Below are 20926 nucleotides of genomic sequence, written 5' to 3' on the forward strand. Positions count from 1 at the left end.
AAACCAAATCATGTGATTGCTCTGAAAATGGATCCACACACAGCACCACTGAGTCACTGTAGCAAGTGATTTAGTACCTGAACATCTAAATGTCCAAGCTCTATTGACTCCAATTACCATCACCTAACCAAAAAGGGGTAGTGGACTAATTCAATAAGCTTGGAGTAAAAAGGTAGCACTTAAAAGTCTCCAAAATACTTTCAGTGTGAGTTACTATATACCCACACTGGCAGAGCTGGGCAGCGACTAAAAAGATGGTTTGGCATTTCAGAAGTTCCTCACTGATGCACCTCTGCATCAGTCATGATATCGTTATATAATATGCTGTTTGCTTAGAGATGTCCTCAGTGGTGATAATAATGATGAATACCATAGGACAAGGTTTCTCTGCACCAACACTGGCATCCATTAGAGGAGTAATGTACTGCACTCTCTCCCACACACTCCTCCGCAGAACAACTCCTTCCCATCTGCATCTATTTTACAGCCATGGTGTGGCAGTGAAGGCTAAGAAATCAACTCTAGAGTGAATAATGTAAAATGACATGAAAAATAAACAACAAAAAAATACTGAAATGTAATCTGCGGGTAGATAACAAACAGGGGCTATGTTGATCTTCACAATAAATGATTGAGGTCATTGGTAGAATTGAGTCTGATTGCAACTTCAATAATATACATAGACTCATGGCTAGAGGGAAATATAAACACTTCCTGGAAGTAATCAGCATTTTGAAGCGGAAAATAACAATATCAGAGAAACATTCTGTACATGACCTTTTCTACTATAACATGGAGTAAATCATGTATCTGTGTACAGAACAACCATCTTATCTCCATTGTCCCAAAGCAGAGCTACGCACATTCAACCACAACCTATTCATAGCCGTCCTCCAGACTGTACACTGCCAGCTGAATGCTGTAGGGAACAGGACAGTGTTGATGATGCTACAAGCAATGGCTTCTATAATCCAAGTTGGACAACGTGTCTTTTAGGGACAGTTTGCAGCAGTGAGAAATGATGATTATTATACAGTTCATTCAGAAAGTAATCAGACCCCTTTACTTTTTCCACAGTTACATTACAGCCTTATTCTAAAATGGATTAAATACATTTTTTAAGGCTGCAACGTAACAAAAATTAGGAAAAAGTCAAGAGGTCTGAGTACTTTCCCAATTCACTGTATTCCCTCCCCAGGAAAGGAAGAGTCAGTCACTGAAAAAAAAAAATGAATGACACAATGACAAACCATTTTGATGAGAGATTTTCCAGAGTTAGTGAGTTAAGCAAATGTCTAAGCCTCACCCCAGGCAACATGTACATCTGCTTCACTAAGGGAAAATAGGCTGAATGTGTCACCAGTCATGATCTCCATCAGCCCCTAAACGGAGCGTGGCCCCCTGGCTCACATGGCTAATGGAGCAGCACTAAGTTCAATGAGAAGGCCACTAGAGTCAAATGTGTGATTGATAACATTTTTGGCAAACCAAGTTAAGATTTATGGATAGTGTTGAAAAATTACAGCCTTGTATTTATTGTCTGGATGATGTCTCCCTCAAGTGGTTGGTTGGATGTAGTATTGCTAAACGCTGCCAGAAATAATACATTCTTCATCAAATAAATCATTAAATCTACATGACAGAAAGTCCTAAATCAAAGAAGCTTGACAACGAGCAAAAAAACTATTTTGCTTGACTTTCTTCATCATGGTGGACCTCTAAGAACAAACGTCTGACATGGCAGCTGGATCTAAAGCATTCCTATTAAATGCAGGACAGCATGCCACCTACCTCTTCCATCTCTGTACACACAAGACTAATATTACATTATTCATACGTGACATTTCACGCTCAGCGCCCTATCTGACGTTGCAATGAGCCTTTCCAGAGTTACTTCAAGGGCAACAGCCAGCGTGAACGTGCGGTAGAGTGAACAGCTCTTACAAACTGCCGAGGTGAAAACAGCTCCTTCTAATGTTTCCAACCTCAGGGGACAGGTTGCTTTATAGACTGCCTGCCAATCACCAAGAACCGATAGAATAAGCAGCATCCTGGAATGATCTTATCTGTCTACCAGACGCTTACAGAACAGCGGGAATTCTACTAATCCAAAGTATTACACACAGTTGACCCTCCCCCTTAACAATGTGATAATACTTTCCTGACTGTGGTTATTCCTGAGGAGATCTAGCAAACTGAAAGTACATAGGTTTCATCAAAAAGCTTCTGCGTCTGAGACCAAGCATGAATCCACATGCAAGCGCGAAATATGCAGCCTATTTCTGCTGCACTGTATCAGCACACTGGACAGCGCCCTACACACTAAAGCGAGGCCGTTTTGGTAACTAATATATGCTACAAAATAGATAGGGTAATTCACATAGTACAAACAGCATTTGTGAATGCAGCCGTACACACAGCTGCCTTACCAAAATAATGCAAACTAAATGCTGAAAGTAATAGCCTAGTGATTCATGCATGCTAACAAAAATACTGAATAGCAGTTTGGCTTAGAATACCGACAACTGCTAATGCGAAAGAATGAATGAGAATAGAACAAAATAGCAGATCGATACTAATAGGCCTAGTAAACAAAATATCAGATCGATAAAGCCATGGCAAAATATATATTATGGCAAATGACATTAACAGTTAACAAGCACAGTAAACAAAAAGTGAATGGAGACCCAAATAACCAACACAGCCTACAATGAGATGCCGCCACACACAGCTGTCTTGACAAATAAATAGGCCTATAGACCCGCTTCAAACATGGAAAATCATGGCGCTCATGAGTTCAGCAACACGTTATATGGCACAATACACTTCTGTGGATCAAATTCCACCCACGTAATAAATTAAGCAATGTCAGCCTACCATAAACATGTTTCCAATACGTACAGTTCCATTTACAACCACGAAAATCAATAGGCTACCAAGCCTATAGAGCCTCTGTATTGCCCTCTGGAATGATCATTATAAGAAACAAAAACAGCCTATAGAGCCTCTGTATTGCCCTCTGGAATGATCATTATAGGAAACAAAAACAGCCTATAGACTGCATTGGATCCTGGACAGTTTGAAGCATTGAGTGACTCAGTCTGTATACAGTTAAAGTCAGAAGTTTACATACGTCTTAGCCAAATACATGTAAACTCAGTTTTTCACAATTCCTGACATTTAATACTAGTAAAAATTCCCTGTCTTAGGTCAGTTAGGATCACCACTTTATTTTAAGAATGTGAAATGTCAGAATAATAGTAGAGAAAATGATTTATTTCTGCATTTATTTCTTTCATCACATTCCCAGTGGGTCAGAAGTTTACATACAATTGACTCAAATTATGTCAATTAGCCTATCAGAAGCTTCTAAAGGTATGATATCATTTTCTGGAATTTTCCAAGCTGTTTAAAGTCACAGTCAACTTAGTGTATGTAAACTTCTGACCCACTGGAATTGTGATACAGTTAATTATAAGTGAAATAATCTCTATCGAAATAATTGTTGGAAAAATGACTTGTGTCATGCACAAAGTAGATGTCCTAACCGACTTGCCAAAACTATAGTTTGTTAACAAGAAATTTGTGGAGTGGTTGAAAAACTAGTTTTAATGACTCCAACCTAAGTGTATGTAAACTTCCAACTTCAACTGTGACAGCCAATGTTAAAATAATACTTTAATTAAAGTCATATGGCCAAGGTATGTCTCCATGGCTTTGATGCAGACTGAAATACGGTCATTTACTGACATCTAGTGGTGGTGATACGCAACTGCAGGTAATTTAGGTCAATATTCTGCAGGATTCAGTGCTGTTAAATTTTTTCCGTGGTGCATGCAGTTCATTTAAGTCAACACAATGTAGTAACTGAAATTTTGTTTATGATGTTATTACAAATGGTATTATATTATAGGATATATTATCATATGTGTCATGTACAGAGCCAGGACCCTGATACAGTTCCGTCAGGCAGGAGTGTGGAAGGGGAGGAAGAGGTGAAAGACAGTGCCGGCAGTACCAATGAGGATGGAGCAAATGAGAGAAGGTGCACAAAAAAAGACAGACAAAGTGGGGAAGTAGAAAAACAAGCTGATCAGTGACTTTGCTAGCAAGAAGGCTCGGCACTGGGCTCTTTGTGAGTAAGGCTGAGCAAGGGCCAGTGATAACTGTCAAATGGCATAGCTATGGATACTGGATCACTACACACATGATGCCCACAGGCTGAGAACAAGACAGAGAACAGACTGAGAACAAGATATATCTCAAAGTAATGCCTGGATTGCCATAAAATTTGTTGTGCACAATCAAGACCCCAAGTGGAAGAAACCTATTGATTTGGTGACCTCTTGACCTTTCCTCTAGAGCCACCATCAGGCATTTTCATTTCCATGTTGTTTTCCATTTCCACTTTTACAGCTGCTTATGTTCTAGTTGGTATGTATACTTAGTTAAATCTGCTGCTGATTTAATTATTTAGTTTGTTATATCATTCTATAGATGATAATGTTCATTTATTTTAATTGAAGAGGTTAATGTATATTTAAGTTATATTTATTTTAAGTTATTCATGTTAAGAGAATTTTCCATTAGAGAATTTTACCATTAAAATTACATTTAGACTGTAAAAGATGTTCTTTAGCACATTTCTTATTGAGGGTATCAGTCTTGCATCAAATAGTGAATTCCGCTGTGTGCAGAATGTTGCATGCATGTCTGCACAGTGTTATATTTTCACAGCTCACTGTCAGTAAATATCCTACGGTAAATATAGGAACGACAAGAGAGTTGCAAGCCTGCAAAGGTAGAGTTATTTAAAGCTTTGAATGGCTCGATTGGGTTCTGGAGGTGTGTGGTTACAGCAATTACGGTACGCAGGATTGGTGTGGCCTGTGGTGGTGGGGCACAATGTTATATATTTTCATGGGGCCCAAAATCCCTGGCAGCGCCCCTGATTATGGCAGCCCCCCAAACCTCTCTGATTCGGAGGGTTGGGTTAAATGGGGCGGCAGGGAGCCTAAGGTTTAAAGCGTTGGACTAGTAACCGAAAGGTTGCAAGATCGAATCCCCGAGTTGACAGGGTAAAAATCTGTTGTTCTGCCCCTGAACAAGGCAGTTAACCCACTGTTCCTAGGTCGTCATTGAAAATTATAATTTATTCTTAACTGACTTGCCTAGTTAAATAAAGGTAAAATAAAAAAATATATATATTTTTTAAATGCGGAAGACACATTTCAGTTGAATGCATTCAGTTGTACAACTTTCCCCATCACCGCCTTCAGCAGCCCTGTATCCTCGAGTCTTGCTTGTGTTGTTAGATGTTGCGCATGCATTTGATGTTACAGAGGAACTTTACAATGCTGTCACAACTTTTAACAACCACTGACACAGTAGCCAGGTGTCCCCTTCTCCTTTGGCTTTGTTTGAATACTTTGACTAAGCAAATTTCTGATATCCATCCTGGCAGCAGCAGATTAGATGGTCAAAGCTATCTAAATAGGCTAAGGCTAATAACACTAACACTTTTACAGCTAGCTAAGAAGCTAACTAAGCTCTGTAGTGGTGTGGCGTGAGGCAGAGTTGAGTGAAGCAACTTCAATGGTAAACTTGACCCCGGCCTTATAAATCAAAATCAACTATTACAGACGGAAGCGTATCACGTAATTCACTTACCACAGACGAGAAGCGTTTTTTCCCCGCTTTTTATGGAAACGCAAGGAGTCATACCTAACCGCCCCAGTGGCTTTCCATAGCCCTCCTACACACACCGTGGTGAGCTCTATCAATTGTGCTGACCCACGGCATGTGCTGACACAGCGCAGCGGAGATACAGATTTTGTGCCAACCTGTCATTCAATCATTTTAACTTTTTTTCTATCTTTATATAGGGACATAAAACTAAAAGTGAAGGGGCACAAGTTTCAGCTGAGGGGGCTAAGCCACCTTTTGTCCCCTAGTGGAGCCAGGCCTAAGGGTACATTGACTACATTTTTTTTTTTTTTCACCTTTATTTAACCAGGTAGGCTAGTTGAGAACAAGTTCTCATTTGCAACTGCGACCTGGCCAAGATAAAGCATAGCAGTGTGAACAGACAACAACACAGAGTTACACATGGAGTAAACAATAAACAAGTCAATAACATGGTAGAAAAAAGAGAATCTATATACAATGTGTGCAAATTGGTTGGTTGGAAAATGTTAGCCAATAGTGGCAATGGCCATATATACCAACCGAAAGTGTGGACTGCACTGTCTTTGTCCATGGACTCCTTACAAGGCAACAAAAATTAAATTTTGTAATTTGGGTGAACTATCCATTTAATATTGTCCATAACCTTTATTATCATTCGATTAATATAATTAACAGTGAAAATTACACAAGACAAATGGTAAATATAAATCATTCATCTATTTGCGCTAACTTCTTTTTCCTTCTTTGTTTCTTCCTAAGGTTATCTTGATCAATTGATACAGTAGGTAGCACAACAGCAAAAGCATTGCTGTTACCTAGTATACTAAGGTGTGGTGGGGTGATGAAAACAGAACAAAAGCAGCCGGATACTAAACCTTACTGACATCAGAGATCAAACCCAACAATAGCTTGAAACTAAAAAGAAAGAACATATGTTTTGTACACTAAATACAGACAATGAAAACGTTATTATTCAGTATCCACGAGTAGTATGTTCTCCAACGCATGTGAAACAGTCTTTACACGCAACTAAATCATGTATTTGTTGTAACATATAGTATTAATGTCAATGCACCTTTCTTTTACAAAATAATGTCTAAAATGTAACAAAATTGTGTCTATTGATATCCTTCATTGAGGGCCATTGATTCATTGATATCCCTCATATCGTAAAGCACATTTTATTTGGGGAGTTAACCAAAGAGAACAAATACCACTAGAAAGAACTGTGCCACCAACTGTGGTTCGAGGTATAAACTTGTTTCAGTTTCATGGTTAAGAGTGATGTATGAGGTGTATGGGCCCTGGGGGAGGCATTGTAAATACTTACCAGCCTGTGAGTAAATTATTTTGGAGCCATCAGTCAGACCTGTTACCAACATAGAAGCTCTGACCTGTCAAATGGGTAACCTTTCTGAGATCATAGTAGCTAGGCTTACATTTCTTTGATTACAGTCATGTGATGCTCTCAACAAAAACACTTAATATTTTACTGTTTTTATCAGAGCGAAGGAGTAAAAGGAACATAAACAGTGTGAATGTGACTGAGACAATCTTGTCTATCTAATAAAATAATTGTTTATCAACAGAAAATAAATTGAGACGTTTTGCTGTGAGAAGGACCAGATTCAGATTTCACGTTCCAAGTTTACAATTATGCCAAATACAGTGTGTTGCTGGAAAATATACATTATCAGTGTCACGTTCCTGACCTGTTTTCTGTTATTTTTGTATGTGTTTAGTTGGTCAGGGCGTGAGTTGGGGTGGGCATTCTATGTTTTGTGTTTCTATGTTTAGGTCATTTGTAATTAGCCTTATATGATTCTCAATCAGAGACAGGTGTTTGACTTTTCCTCTGATTGAGAACCATATAAAGGTAGGCTGTTCACACTGTTTGTTTGTGGGTGGTTGTCTTCCGTGTCTGTGCACCACACGGGACTGTTTCGATTTGTTTGTTTGTTTGTTTGTTTGTTTGTTTGTTTGTTTGTTTGTTTGTTTGTTTGTTTGTTTGTTCGTTTGTTGTAGTCTGTACCTGTTCGTGCGTTCTTCGTGTATTATGTAAGTTCTCATAGTTCAGGTCTGTCTACGTTTTCGTTTTGTTATTTTGTAATCATTTCAAGTGTTCTTCGTGTTTCGTCTTTAATTTAATAAATTCATTATGTCATATACAAACGCTGCGCTGTGGTCCAATCCCTACTCCTCCTCTTCGGACGAAGAGGAGGAGGACAACCGTTACAATCAGCTATTCTGTCTGTTGTGTTGGTACACTGTGTGAACAGGCAGAACGATAGATCGATGGATCGATGGATATGTCCACTACCACTCAAAAGTTTGGGGTCACTTAGAAATGTCCTTGTTTTTGAAAAAAAATGCACATTTTTGGTCCATTAAAATAACATAAAATTGATCAGAAATACAGTGTAGACATTATTAATGTTGTAAATGACTATTGTAGCTGGAAACGGCTGATTTGTTTAATGGAATATCTACATAGACGTACAGAGGCCCATTATCAGCAACCATCACTCCTGTGTTCCAATGGCACATTGTGTTAGCTAATCCTAGTTTATAATTTTAAAAGGTTAATTGATCATTAGAAAACACTTTTTCAATTATGTTAGCACAGCTGAAAACTGTTGTGCTAATTAAAGAAGCAATAAAACTGGCATTCTTTTTTCAGACTAGTTTAGTATCTGGAGCATCAGCATTTGTGGGTTTGATTACAGGCTCAAAATGGTCAGAAACAAAAGACTTTCTTCTGAAACTCGTCAGTCTATTCTTGTTCTGAGAAATGAAGGCTATACCATGTGAGACGTTGCCAAAAAACTGAAGATCTCGTACAACGTTGTGTGCTACTCCCTTCACAGAACAGTGCAAACTGGCTCTAACCAGAATAGAAAGAGGAATGGGAGGCCCCGGTGCACAACTGAGCAAGAGGACAAGTACATTAGTGTCTAGTTTGAGAAACAGAAGCCTCACAAGTCTTCATCTGGCAGCTTTATTAAATAGTACCAACAAAACACCGGTCTCAACGTCAACAGTGAAGAGGCGACTCCGGGATGCTGGCCTTCTAGGCAGAGTTGCAAAGAAAAAGCCATATCTCAGACTGGCCAATAAAAATAAAATATTAAGATGGGCAAAAGAACACAGACAGTGGACAGAAGAAGATTGGTTGAAAGTGTTATTGTCAGACGAATCTAAGTTTGAAGTGTTCGGATCACAAAGAAGAACATTCGTGAGACGCAGAAAAAATTAAAAGATGCTGGAGGAGTGCTTGACGCCATCTGTCAAGCATGGTGGAGTCAATGTGATGGTCTGGGGGTGCTTTGGTGGTGGTAAAGTGGTAGATTTGTACAGGGTAAAAGGGATCTTGAAGGAGGAAGGCTATCACTCCATTTAGCAACACCATGTCATACCCTGTGGACGGTGCTTAATTGGAGCCAATTTCCTCCTACAACAGGACAATGACCCAAAGCACAGCTCCAAAATATGCAATAACTATTTAGGGAAGAAGCAGTCAGCTGGTATTCTGTCTATAATGGAGTGGCCAGCACAGTCACCGGATCTCAACCCTATTGAGCTGTTGTGGGAGCAGCTTGACCATATGGTATGTAAGAAGTGCCCATCAAGCCAATCCAACTTGTGGGAGATGCTTCAGGAAGCATGGGGTTAAATCTCTTCAGATTACTTCAACAAATTGACAACTAGAATGCCAAAGGTCTGCAAGGCTGCAATTGCTGCAAATGGAGGATTCTTTGACGAAAGCAAAGTTTAAAAGACCCCATTACTATTTCAATTAAAAATCATTACTTATAACCATGTCAACATCTTGACTATATTTCCTATTCATTTTGCAATTCATTTCATGTATGTTTTCATGGATAACAAGGACATTTCTAAGTGACCCCAAACGTTTGAGCGGAAGTATATATATTGTCTTATCATATTCAAGGCTGACCTCAACTACCGCAACTTATCAGTGTCAGTGGGTGTTTTGTGAGGATATCCAGAGATGAGCGTGAGAAGAAGACCTATTCACCCAAAGTACTGAATGTCATGTAAAGCCATGTTATCGATGGGAAATATGCATTGTCAGCATTTCTGCAAAAGTGCTATTAGGCCTACTTGTTTTGTGGTATCACTGATCTATGCCATGTCTGTAGATGGTCAAATTATTTCCATCCTATGCAGTAGCCGAACATTCAACATTTATATGCTTGCATCTAAGCCTAAGCAGTTGTTTTGTGTTGTATTCCTGTGAATCTAAATAATACAAAATGGTTGTAATTTCAGAATAGTGGTTGAGGGAGAACAACCAAAGCAGGTAAGCATAGCCTACTGCCCACTGTAGGCCCCTTTATAATGTAATGTCCCCATTTTCTGTACTCTCAAGAGTGCTGAAGGAATACAACCTGATTTAGGTTTCATTGTTTGAAAACAATGTTCAGAATAATAACTTGATTTCATGCACATACAAAAAGTAGTTCAAATAATATTCTATTTGATACTTTTATTACAGTACATTTTGTAGGTCCATTTTCGGGGGAGGCTCGACCGTTTTATATAACGGATCTCGTATCTTTGACCCCGGCATGACGAAAAGGTAGGCAGAGTCAGGGGCTGGATTTAGGTTCTCTCTTATTGTGGTGGCTTTATGTATTTTCCCCGTGTTTATGCCGGTTTTTTGTGTTTAATTGTCCGTATAAGACTGCATGGAATTAAGTATGAGCTATCCTGCAATATTTTACTGACAACATTCCATCTTGTTTGATTTAATAATTGTGCTATGGTAAACATGGAAGATTAAAACCTAAACATAAATACGCCTGTTGTCAAAGAATAACATACTTGCATTTTGAAAGGAAGAGGTAGGAAGACTGATTGATTGAAGAAATAGGTAGAAAGAGCTCAGCATGCAATAATTGGCTGTAGCTGCGACCAGCTGCTCACTATCCCACACATATTGTGTGTTCTGTTTTGTGCAATACAAGCCAAAGTAGCTTTGCGCAGAACTTAGAGTAAATTACTTTAAAATTGTAAAAATGTGCAATGTTTTTGTACACCGCGCGCAAAAAAAAAGCTGAAAATGGCGTGCATTATTTACAAAAATCTTGGTTTCCTGTATTCAATCCATCAATGGAGCGCTTTATGAGCTTGTAGCTACACTGTTGACAAAACACTTCGGCCCTTATCCACAATCCATTCAGTGGGTATATTCTGTACAGAAATCAGGTGTTTAGAATTGTGTATTCACTCTATCCAAATTTGAAATTTCCAGCGTGGGACAAGTGACAAGATTAACCTTTTGCGAGGAAGAAAACAAATACTAGTGGTATTTTTGATTGGAATAGTACATACATTTCATACAGTGTTTTGTTACAAAGTATCTATGACGTGGATTTTCAATGTAGCCTATGATTTTTTGAAATCTTCAATAGTGTTTAGCTACTCTGTGACGCATATCATAATCTCATTGTAAATGTCATGGCCTGTAACACTAAACTGTGTCCCTCAGGTGGTGGAGAAGCATGGCCAGCACCAAGGTCACATTGAAGAACCCAGGAGCTTCAGAGAAGCAACGTTTTGATGGCTTTATTGGAGGGTGCACTGGTCAGAGTGAGGCGCAGCTGTAAAGTGCCAGTCTTTAAGATTAGAATCTACAAGGAGGATGAGGTGGGATTTTTTTTATCTCTCGTAAATTTAACATCAAAACATAATTTAACATAGTGAACACAGAACACGTGTATTCTTTCTTATAATCGATCAAAAAACAACACAATGTTTGTTTAATACAATACATTTATTGGCTTCCTTGTTGCTGTCTGTTGAAGCAGGTGATTGGGTCAGTCAAGGACCTTGTTGTGCAGAGCGGATGCAACTTTTCAATAGCTGAGATTCTTTGCATGGAGTTTTATACTAGATGAGCTGAACTGGGACCTGTACGCCACGACACCAATCGACTTCCTTTGCATGGTAAGTAGCCGTTAAAACGTCCTCGCTGCTTTGACGGGCTCACACAGCAGTAGAAAAGCACAAGGGACACACACACTTCATCTCATCAAAGATGTCCATTGTTAACTTCTCCCCCCCTTGGAGTATTGGTCCTATAAATTGTGCATTGATTTGACTTGTGCCCCCCTGTGATATGTCTCTGTCCACACTTGACACCATTGGAAAGCTGTCATCTAAAACATGGGGATTAAGTGCTCTGTAGATCATAGATTAGGCCAAGGCACTTATCTGACTGTAAAGTAGAACCCTGGCTGCTAACAAAGGGAGAGCCATTTGATATAGAATTTGTCTAACCCACTCCCAAGTACAATCTTAACAAAACGCATAACCTAGATCAGTGTTATTCAAACTTTTTAAGTGGGAACCCCATTTTTTTGCACCCTGAATTTCTAGGGACCCCATTTTTTTTTCTCTATGAATGACTTGCAAATCCACCCCATATCTAATGGCACGACCTTAAAATCGGTATATTCCGATTTTTATATCAACCAATAACCTTTAATTCATTACATTTTCATCTCTTATCAAAATGAAAAGAAATCAATGAATATATTTACTAAATAAAATAGCATTTTTCTAATTATCTTTCTTTAAAACATTTGTATATTGTCCCATACAATAATCTGTACTCTTCGTTTTTTGATCAAAAAAATATATATATAATTTTGGCAACCCCACTGCAGTTCCCCCTGGGGTCATGACCCAGACTTCAAATACCACTGGCCTAGATGAGCTGGAATATTCCCATGCCTTCAGGTTTGCACATTTAGTGGAGTTAAATTCCATGCTGCAGATTTGCAGATTTGGCACACTGGAGTTTGACTTCTTGGAAAGATCCATACTTTATACTACACACTACAAACTGGAAGTCAAATATGCATTAAATACTAATTGCACTACCAGACATATTTCATCCTTTAGTAATAGTTATATCCATCTTAAATCTTTCTTTGTTTTAATGTAAGACGTCTCTGCAATGTTATCTTCACAAACCACAACCATTGGCAAAAACACTCTGGAGAATAATTCTGTCTGTGTGAATTAGTGTTTAGTGTTGTTTCAAACCAGGGCCAAAGGAAAAATGTACTCAAATTATAACATAACATTGCGCTGAATAGTAAAATATTTCAGAGGTTGATGAACACCAGTTAGTTGTGTGTAGATTACAGTGTAATCCATAAGAACTATCCCATATTGTCCTAGCTCACAATAGGTCATATTATTACAAAATACAAAAAGTATTGTAGAATTTAAAAAAAGAAACATGATACATAAAAAAAAATTCTAGTAAAATACAAATAAATGTCCTCTTAATACTTTTCAAATAAATACTTTCCAACAATAAGTATTTCACAACTACATTCCCCTGAAAATGTACCTTAAATTGAACTTAAATAAAGTGTATGCAACCAATAAAATTTGATTTGGTGTAGTCATGTCTCCATTGTCTTTCAAACCACAATGGGTACTATCTATAGGGATATTGGCACATACTTTCCACCGTAACACATTGGGGGGGGGGGGGGGGGGTTACTAAGATTGCAATGTAATATGGGAATGGCTGGTAAAGGGAAGAAGTGGAAAATTGTCCATGATCGATATGAATTGGTGATGATTGAATGAATTAAACGGTGGGTGGATATGTAATAATTTTGGTCTCCATTTTTCTGTATGATTGCAGTACCATGCCCTGTTGATCTCTAGTCATCCCCACCTTCCCACCATGGGTGCTGAGACTCAGAAGAGGCCTTGCTTCCAGGTGGCATTGTGGACCAGGCAGGTGCAGCACTGTATGGCCTGCCACCAGCTGTCACATTTCAAAGGCTCCACACTGGCCTTGGCCATCATTACCTTGGATTTGGAGAGACTCACCCCAGACTGGTTCTCCGTCTTCATCGATCTGCTGACGAAAACACAGGTAAGACACACAACGCCTCTCTTTGCCGCTATCGCCACCCCTCACACTGTTCAAAACGCTTGAGACTGTTTGGTGTTGTGCTTTAGTGTTTGCTGTGTAATTATTTGACTAAGTTGGTGCTCATGTAAGTAAATATTAGGAAAGTATGTTAGAGGTAAAGTATTTATACAGTACCAGTTGGTCCAAACCTACTTATTCCAATGTTTTTCTTTATTTTTACTATTTTCTACATTGTAGAATAATAGTGAAGACATCAATGCTATGAAATAACACAGTAACCAAGAAAGTGTTAAACAAATCAAAATATATTTGAGATTCTTCAAAGTACCCACCCTTTGCCTTGATGACAGCTTTGCACACTCTTGGCATTCTCTCAATCAGCTTCATGAGGTAGTCACCGGGAAGGCATTTCAGTTAACAGGTGTTCCTTATTAAAAGTTAATGTCTGGAATTTATTTCCTTCTTAATGCGTTTGAGCCAATCAGTTGTTGTGACAAGGTAGGGGTGGTATACAGAAGATAGCCATATTTGGTAAAATACCAACTCCACATTATGTCAAGAACAGCTCAAATAAGCAAAGAGAAATGACAGTCCATCATTACTTTAAGACATGAAGGTCAGTCAATCTGGAAAATGTCAAGAACTTTGAAAGTTTCTTCGAGTGCAGTCGCAAAAACCATCAAGCGCTGTGATGAAACTGGCTCTCATGAGGACCGCCACAGGAAAGGAAGACCCAGAGTTACCTCTGCTGCAGAGGATCAGTTCATTAGAGTTACCAGCCTCAGATTGCAGCCAAAATAAATGCTTGTTTCTTTTATTTGTTTAACACTTTCTTGGTTACTACATTATTCCATATGTGTTGTTTTGATGTCTTCACTATTATTCTACAATGTAGAAAATAGTAAAAATAAAGAAAAGCCCTTGAATGAGTAGCTGTGTCCAAACTTTTGACTGGTACTGTGTGTGTATATATATATATATATATATATATATATATATTCAGTTCACAATAACACCTTTGTTCTCACTTTATCAATAAGACAGGTCTGTCTATGTTCCTGGTTGGTTCATAACATACTGTATGTCTATCAATTTATTTTATTATTTTTTATAGTTGAGTTTAAAACATGGAACCCACACACAATTGACTACATCTGTCATAATGTGTTTTCATTTGACAAAATCACTTGTGATGTTTGTTTTTCTGCACCAGATTGAGCATCCACTGCAAGGAGATGGTTGACAAATAATACAGTACCTCACCAGCCTGGAGTTCTCCCTGCCAGCCAAAGCAGTGTACATATTTTAATATGACCAAGCAGCACCAGGATGATGAGGGGGCCTGCAGGGAGACTGGGACTCAGGCAGACCGGGAGACAAGTTCTACAATGTTTTAGGTGCCTATACAATGAAGTGTTGGCTCTGGAGGTCAGCGGGGACAACAATACTGAAGCCCCCCCCCCCCCCCCCCCAATGTTCCCCCTCCCAATCCAGTAAATAAATGTTCGCCCTCCCAATCCAATTAGACATGTACAAAGCACAGCTTTCATCCCATCATAATGCAACTTGTGATTTGAAAAGGCAGCAGCTTAAAGCAAATTACATGGAGTTATGCCAACAAAAGCCTTCGGATTAAATTGACATTTTGCTCATAAAGGCCTAACAAATTATATTTTTCGAATGAAGTGGTTAAAAGAAAGTATGACAGGGTCATCAGGTAGCTGTAACTGTCTGGATAGCACAGCACGAACCTCACCCAGCAGCTGAAGGCTAACCCACTGCAGAGGTCTTTCTATTGGCCTAAATTTCTATTGGCCTAAACTTACCTAATGAACAACTTCTCAAAGGAGGTATTGAGCAGGTGTGCAAAAACATCAACAGCTGGCGTCTCTCGAACTACACACTAGTTCTCTTAACAATCAAATAAATCATGGGATAGGGACACATCCAAGGCGAGGGCTTGCATTTATTTCCAATAAAAAGTGAGTATATCTTTCTTCTAGTCTTTCGATGTAAACATTTCTACTGTAAGTTGTGGCCTCTTAGACGCTGCATTGCATATGGGTAGTGTAAACTGACTAACGTCAATGGCTTATGGTACATCACAAACATACAGCATTATGTGCTTTATCATATACATTTTAATAAAGCCAAGTAAGATCAAAATATTCACATACATGTTTCTGGATGAATATAAAACAGCACCAGTATTTATTGTATATTTTATAGGACTAGTTTACTCGATGGTACCTACATTTACGTGTTTGCAAAAATATAAATATACAGGTATTGTACTTCTATCAGTTTTGTTATTACTATTCATGACTAAGGTCTGGCCTAGTTTGGCGCAGAATTCAGACCCCACTCTATAAGGTGTCTGGCCACTGTCTAACGTCAGATAGCGGAACACTGGTGTCTGGCCACTGTCTAACGTCAGATAGCGGAACACTGGTGTCTGGCCACTGTCTAACGTCAGATAGCGGAACACTGGTGTCTGGCCACTGTCTAACGTCAGATAGCGGAACACTGGTGTCTGGCCACTGTCTAACGTCAGATAGCGGAACACTGGTGTCTGGCCACTGTCTAACGTCAGATAGCGGAACACTGGTGTCTGGCCACTGTCTAACGTCAGATAGCGGAACACTGGTGTCTGGCCACTGTCTAACGTCAGATAGCGGAACACTGGTGTCTGGCCACTGTCTAACGTCAGATAGCGGAACACTGGTGTCTGGCCACTGTCTAACGTCAGATAGCGGAACACTGGTGTACGGCCACTGTCTAACGTCAGATAGCGGAACACTGGTGTACGGCCACTGTCTAACGTCAGATAGCGGAACACTGGTGTCTGGCCACTGTCTAACGTCAGATAGCGGAACACTGGTGTACGGCCACTGTCTAACGTCAGATAGCGAAACACTGGTGTACGGCCACTGTCTAACGTCAGATAGCGGAACACTGGTATACGGCCACTGTCTAACGTCAGATAGCGGAACACTGGTGTATGGCCACTGTCTAACGTCAGATAGCGTAAAAAAACGAACAAAATGTATAAAAAAAAGACAAATCATAACATGAATGATCCTAGAAGGGAATGGCCACTCAGCGAGTCAGCGCTCTCTCGCTCAATCTCTTCATATCCTGTCCCATCAGCATCTTTGGTCCATGTGCACAATGTCATGAAGGAATGTATAAAAACAAAACAAAAACGTTGACGTCGCTATGATGATGGAAGACAAATCCATGGTTGGCTTGGGCCCATATATTAACTGAAAGAAAATGACAAACAATGACAAAATAAAGTGAACGAAAACACTGCAGTGAAAATGCATACCACATTCACATTCTTTCAGAAATGTCTGACTTCATGAAGGTAAAGTATAATGAAAGAATAGAGAAAATAAGTGGATTGTCCCTCAGAGGATCATAACTTCAAGACAGCAGAATAAATGAAAGAGTGGCAATTCTCAGAGCTGTCAAGGGAGAGAGCCCTTCAAACCCATTGTGAAGAAAAACACTTTTTATAGCACTGTAAATGTAAAGTTCTAACATGAAAATGGGGTTTCTCGACTAAACATTCCTTTGGCCTACAATAATGTAGTTAAAAAAATCCAAGCACTACCTCTGGAACTACAGAATCTGTCAGACTCACCCCAATGCACATACACACATACACTAACTGCCAATGCACATACACTACATGGCCCAAAGTATGCAGACACCTGCTCGTCGAACATCTCATTCCAAAATCTTGGGCATTAATATGGAGTTGGTCTGCCATTTGCTGCTATCACAGCCTCCACTGTTCTGGGAAGGTTTTCCCCTAGATGTGAGAATATGCTTCCATTCAGCCACAAGAGCATTAGTGAGGTCGGGCACTGATGTTGGGCGATTAGTCCTGGCTCACAGTCGGTGTTCCAATTCATCCCAAAGGTGTTCGATGGGGTTGAGGTCAGGGCTCTGTGCAGGCCAGCCAAGTTCTTCTACACCAATCTCGACAAACCACTTCTGTATGGACCTCGCTTCGTGCACTGGGGCATTGTGATGCTGAAACAGGAAAAGGCCTTCCCCAAACAGAATCATCTAGAATGTCATTGTATGCTGAAGCGTAAAGATTTCCCTTTACTGGAACTAAGGGGGCCTAGCCCGAACCATGACCAACAGCCCCAGACCATTATTCCCCCTCCACCAAACGGTACAGTTGGCACTATGCATTGGGGCAGGTAAGCGTGATTCATCACTCCAGAGAACACGTTTCCACTGCTCTAGAGTCCAATTGCGGTGAGCTTTACACCACTCCAGCCAACGCTTGACATTGCGCATTGTGAACTTAGGCTTGTGTGCGGCTGCTCACAAAGCTCCCAACAAACATTTCTTGTGCTGATGTTGCTTCCAGCGGCAGTTTGGAACTCGGTAGTCAGTGTTACAACCGAGAACAGCGGTACTGTTGTGTGGCCTACCACTTCACGGCTGAGCTGCTGTTCCTCCTAGAAGTTTCCACTTCACAATAACAGCCCTTACAAATGCCCGGTGCATCTCGAGCAGGCCAGAAATGTGACAAACTGACTTGTTGGAAAGGTGGCATCCTATGACAGTGCCAAGTTGAAAGTCACTGAGCTCTTCAGTACGGGCCATTCTACTGCCAATGTTTAGCTATGGAGATTGCATGGCTTTGTGCTAGATTTTATATACCTGTCAGCAACTGGTGTGGCTGACATAGCCAAATCCATTAATTTGAAAGGAAGTCCACATACTTGTAAATATAGTGTACATAAAACACTCAGTGGCCCATTTATTAGGTACACCACATTGTATTATCCACTACTAGATGTTGCCTGTTGAAGCTAAAACATTTCTGTGACTGCCTCACAGAGAACCTGCCTCTCCAACCAGGAGCTGCAAAGTCGAGGTATTTTCCACGTCTGCTCATATTCACATAACTCTATTTCAGTATACAACAAACACTGCACCCTGGTATGGAACTCAGGGGGAGCAGAGAAGAATATTACATATGATCCAGACATGGACTCAGCCAGCTCTTTACAGCTTCTGCTTCTCACATAGTCAATCCACTACTCCCTGCGATCTCAATCCACTCCTCCCTGCGATCTCAATCCACTACTCCCTGCGATCTCAATCCACTACTCCCTGCGATCTCAATTCACTACTCCCTGCGATCTCAATCCACTACTCCCTGCGATCTCAATTCACTACTCCCTGCGATCTCAATTCACTACTCCCTGCGATCTCAATCCACTACTCCCTGCGATCTCAATCCACTACTCCCTGCGATCTCAATCCATTACTCCCTGCGATCTCAATTCACTCCTCTTGGGGGAAAAGGATGTGAAAGCTAAACTAACGTAAGAGAGGTTGAGGTTTGGGAGGAATAGAGGGAGGGAGATGAAAAGAGATGAATGGAAAGCACTTACTTTTTTTTGTCCTTGTCCTTCTTGAGTGGCTGGGCTAAGGACAATGTCTCAGCTGCCACCTTCCTGCGGTTGAAGGCGTTCATTTCCTCCTCCAGGTCTCGCCTCTTCTCCTCCACCTTCCTCTTCTCCTCCTGGTGCATGTGCTTCAGCTGCTCAAACTTGTTGTGTAACTGATAGCGGCAGAAAGAGATGATATCAGGCCAAGAGCTAAAACCTAATCTACAATCCAATCACATATTGAAAGTTCTGCACAGGTATGAACATGCACTGTTACATTTGACTGTATGTACAGTGCCTTCAGAAAGTATTCACACTCCTTGACTTTTTCCACATTTTCCTGTGTTACAAAGTGTGATTAAAATGGATTTAATTGACTTTCTTTAATCAACGATCTACACAAAATACTCTAATGTCAAAGTGGCAGAAAAAATTTCACTTTATTTTTTATTGACAGAAAATAAAACTCATATCTTGATTAGATAAATGTTCAACCTCCTGAGTCAAGACATGTTAGAATCACATTTGGCTGCAATTACAGCTGTACGTCTTTAAGAGCTTTGCACCACTGGATTGTACAATATTTGCCCATTATTCTTTAAAAAATTATTCATGCTCTGTCAAGTTGGTTGCTGATCATTGCTAGAAAACCATTTTCAAGTCTTGCCATAGATTTTCAAGACGATTTAAGTCAAAACTAACTAGGCCAATCAGGAACATTCAATGTCATCTTGGTAAGCAACTCTACTGTATATTTGGCCTTGTGTTTTAGGTTATTGTCCTGCTGAAATGTGAATGTCTCCCAGTGTCTGTTGGAAAGCAGACTGAACCAGGTTTTCCTTTAGGATTTTGCCTGTGATTAGCCCTTTTCTGTTTCTTTTAATCCTTAAAAAAAAACTCCCTTGTCCTTTTTTTTTTACCTTTATTTAACTAGGCAATTCAGTCAAGAACAGATTCTTATTTACAATGATGGCCTACTCCAGCCAAACGCTAACCTGGACAACACTGGGCCAATTGTCCACCGCATCATGGGACTCCCAATCACAGCCGGTTCTGGAATAAAACCAGGAATCACTGAGATGCAGTGTCTTAGACCCCTGCACCACTCGGGACCCCACAAACATAATGCTTTTTATTCAGGACAAAAAGTTCATTTATTTTGCCACATTTTTTTGCAGTATTACTTTAGTGCCTTATTGCAAACAGAATGCATGTTTTGGAATCTGTGTGTTCTGCACAGGCTTCCTTCAATGCTGTTGATCCATCCTCAGTTCTCTCCTATCACAGCCATTAAACTCTAACTGTTTTAAAGTCACCATTGGCTTCATGGTGAAATCCCTGAGCGTTTCCTTCCACTCTGGAAACTGAGTTAGGAAGGATGCCTGAATCTTTGTAGTGACCGGGTGTATTTATACACCATCCAAAGTGTAATTGACAACTTCACCATGCACAGAAGGATAGTCAATGTCTGTTATTTTATTTTTGACCCTTCTACCAATTGGTGACCTTCATTGCGAACCACTCACTGCGTGACCTTACCTTACATAAGTGTGGGGTACAGAGATGAGGTAGTCAATCAAAATGAATTTTTTTATTATATATATTTTTTAAATGTACTCTTTATTTAACTAGGAAAGTCAGTTTTAAGAACAAATTTCGATTTACAATGACAGCCCTCCCCTTGTTCAGGGGCAGAGCGACAGAATTTTACCTTGTCATCTCGGGGATTTGATCCAGCAACCTTTCGGTTACTGGCCCAATGCTCTAACCACTAGGCTACCTTCCGCCGCTAATAGTGAGTCCATGCAACTTATGTGACTTGTTAAGCACATTTTTACTCCTGAACTTATTTAGGCCTTGCCAAAACAAAAGGGTTGAATAC

General features: G+C 39.9%; 1 protein-coding gene across 2 annotated transcripts in view; it reads right to left on the reverse strand.

Moving 5' to 3' along the window:
* Positions 1 to 11469: 11469 nt before the first annotated feature.
* The window catches only part of septin8a (septin 8a), a 42884-nt gene continuing 33427 nt past the window's right edge, over positions 11470 to 20926 (reverse strand). The window contains exons 9-10 of one of the 2 annotated variants that reach the window (XM_055942004.1): positions 19048 to 19217; positions 11470 to 13600 (exon numbers count right to left, since the gene is read on the reverse strand). In XM_055942004.1, coding sequence (XP_055797979.1) covers positions 13438 to 13600; positions 19048 to 19217 — 333 coding nt within the window. In that variant the 3' untranslated portion in view covers positions 11470 to 13437. Of the gene's footprint in view, positions 13601 to 15566; positions 16885 to 19047; positions 19218 to 20926 lie in introns of those variants that run through there. The other variant, XM_055942005.1, reaches the window with a different exon arrangement.

Source organism: Salvelinus fontinalis, chromosome 13, assembly GCF_029448725.1.
Source record: "Salvelinus fontinalis isolate EN_2023a chromosome 13, ASM2944872v1, whole genome shotgun sequence".
Taxonomy (NCBI): Eukaryota; Metazoa; Chordata; class Actinopteri; order Salmoniformes; family Salmonidae; genus Salvelinus; species Salvelinus fontinalis.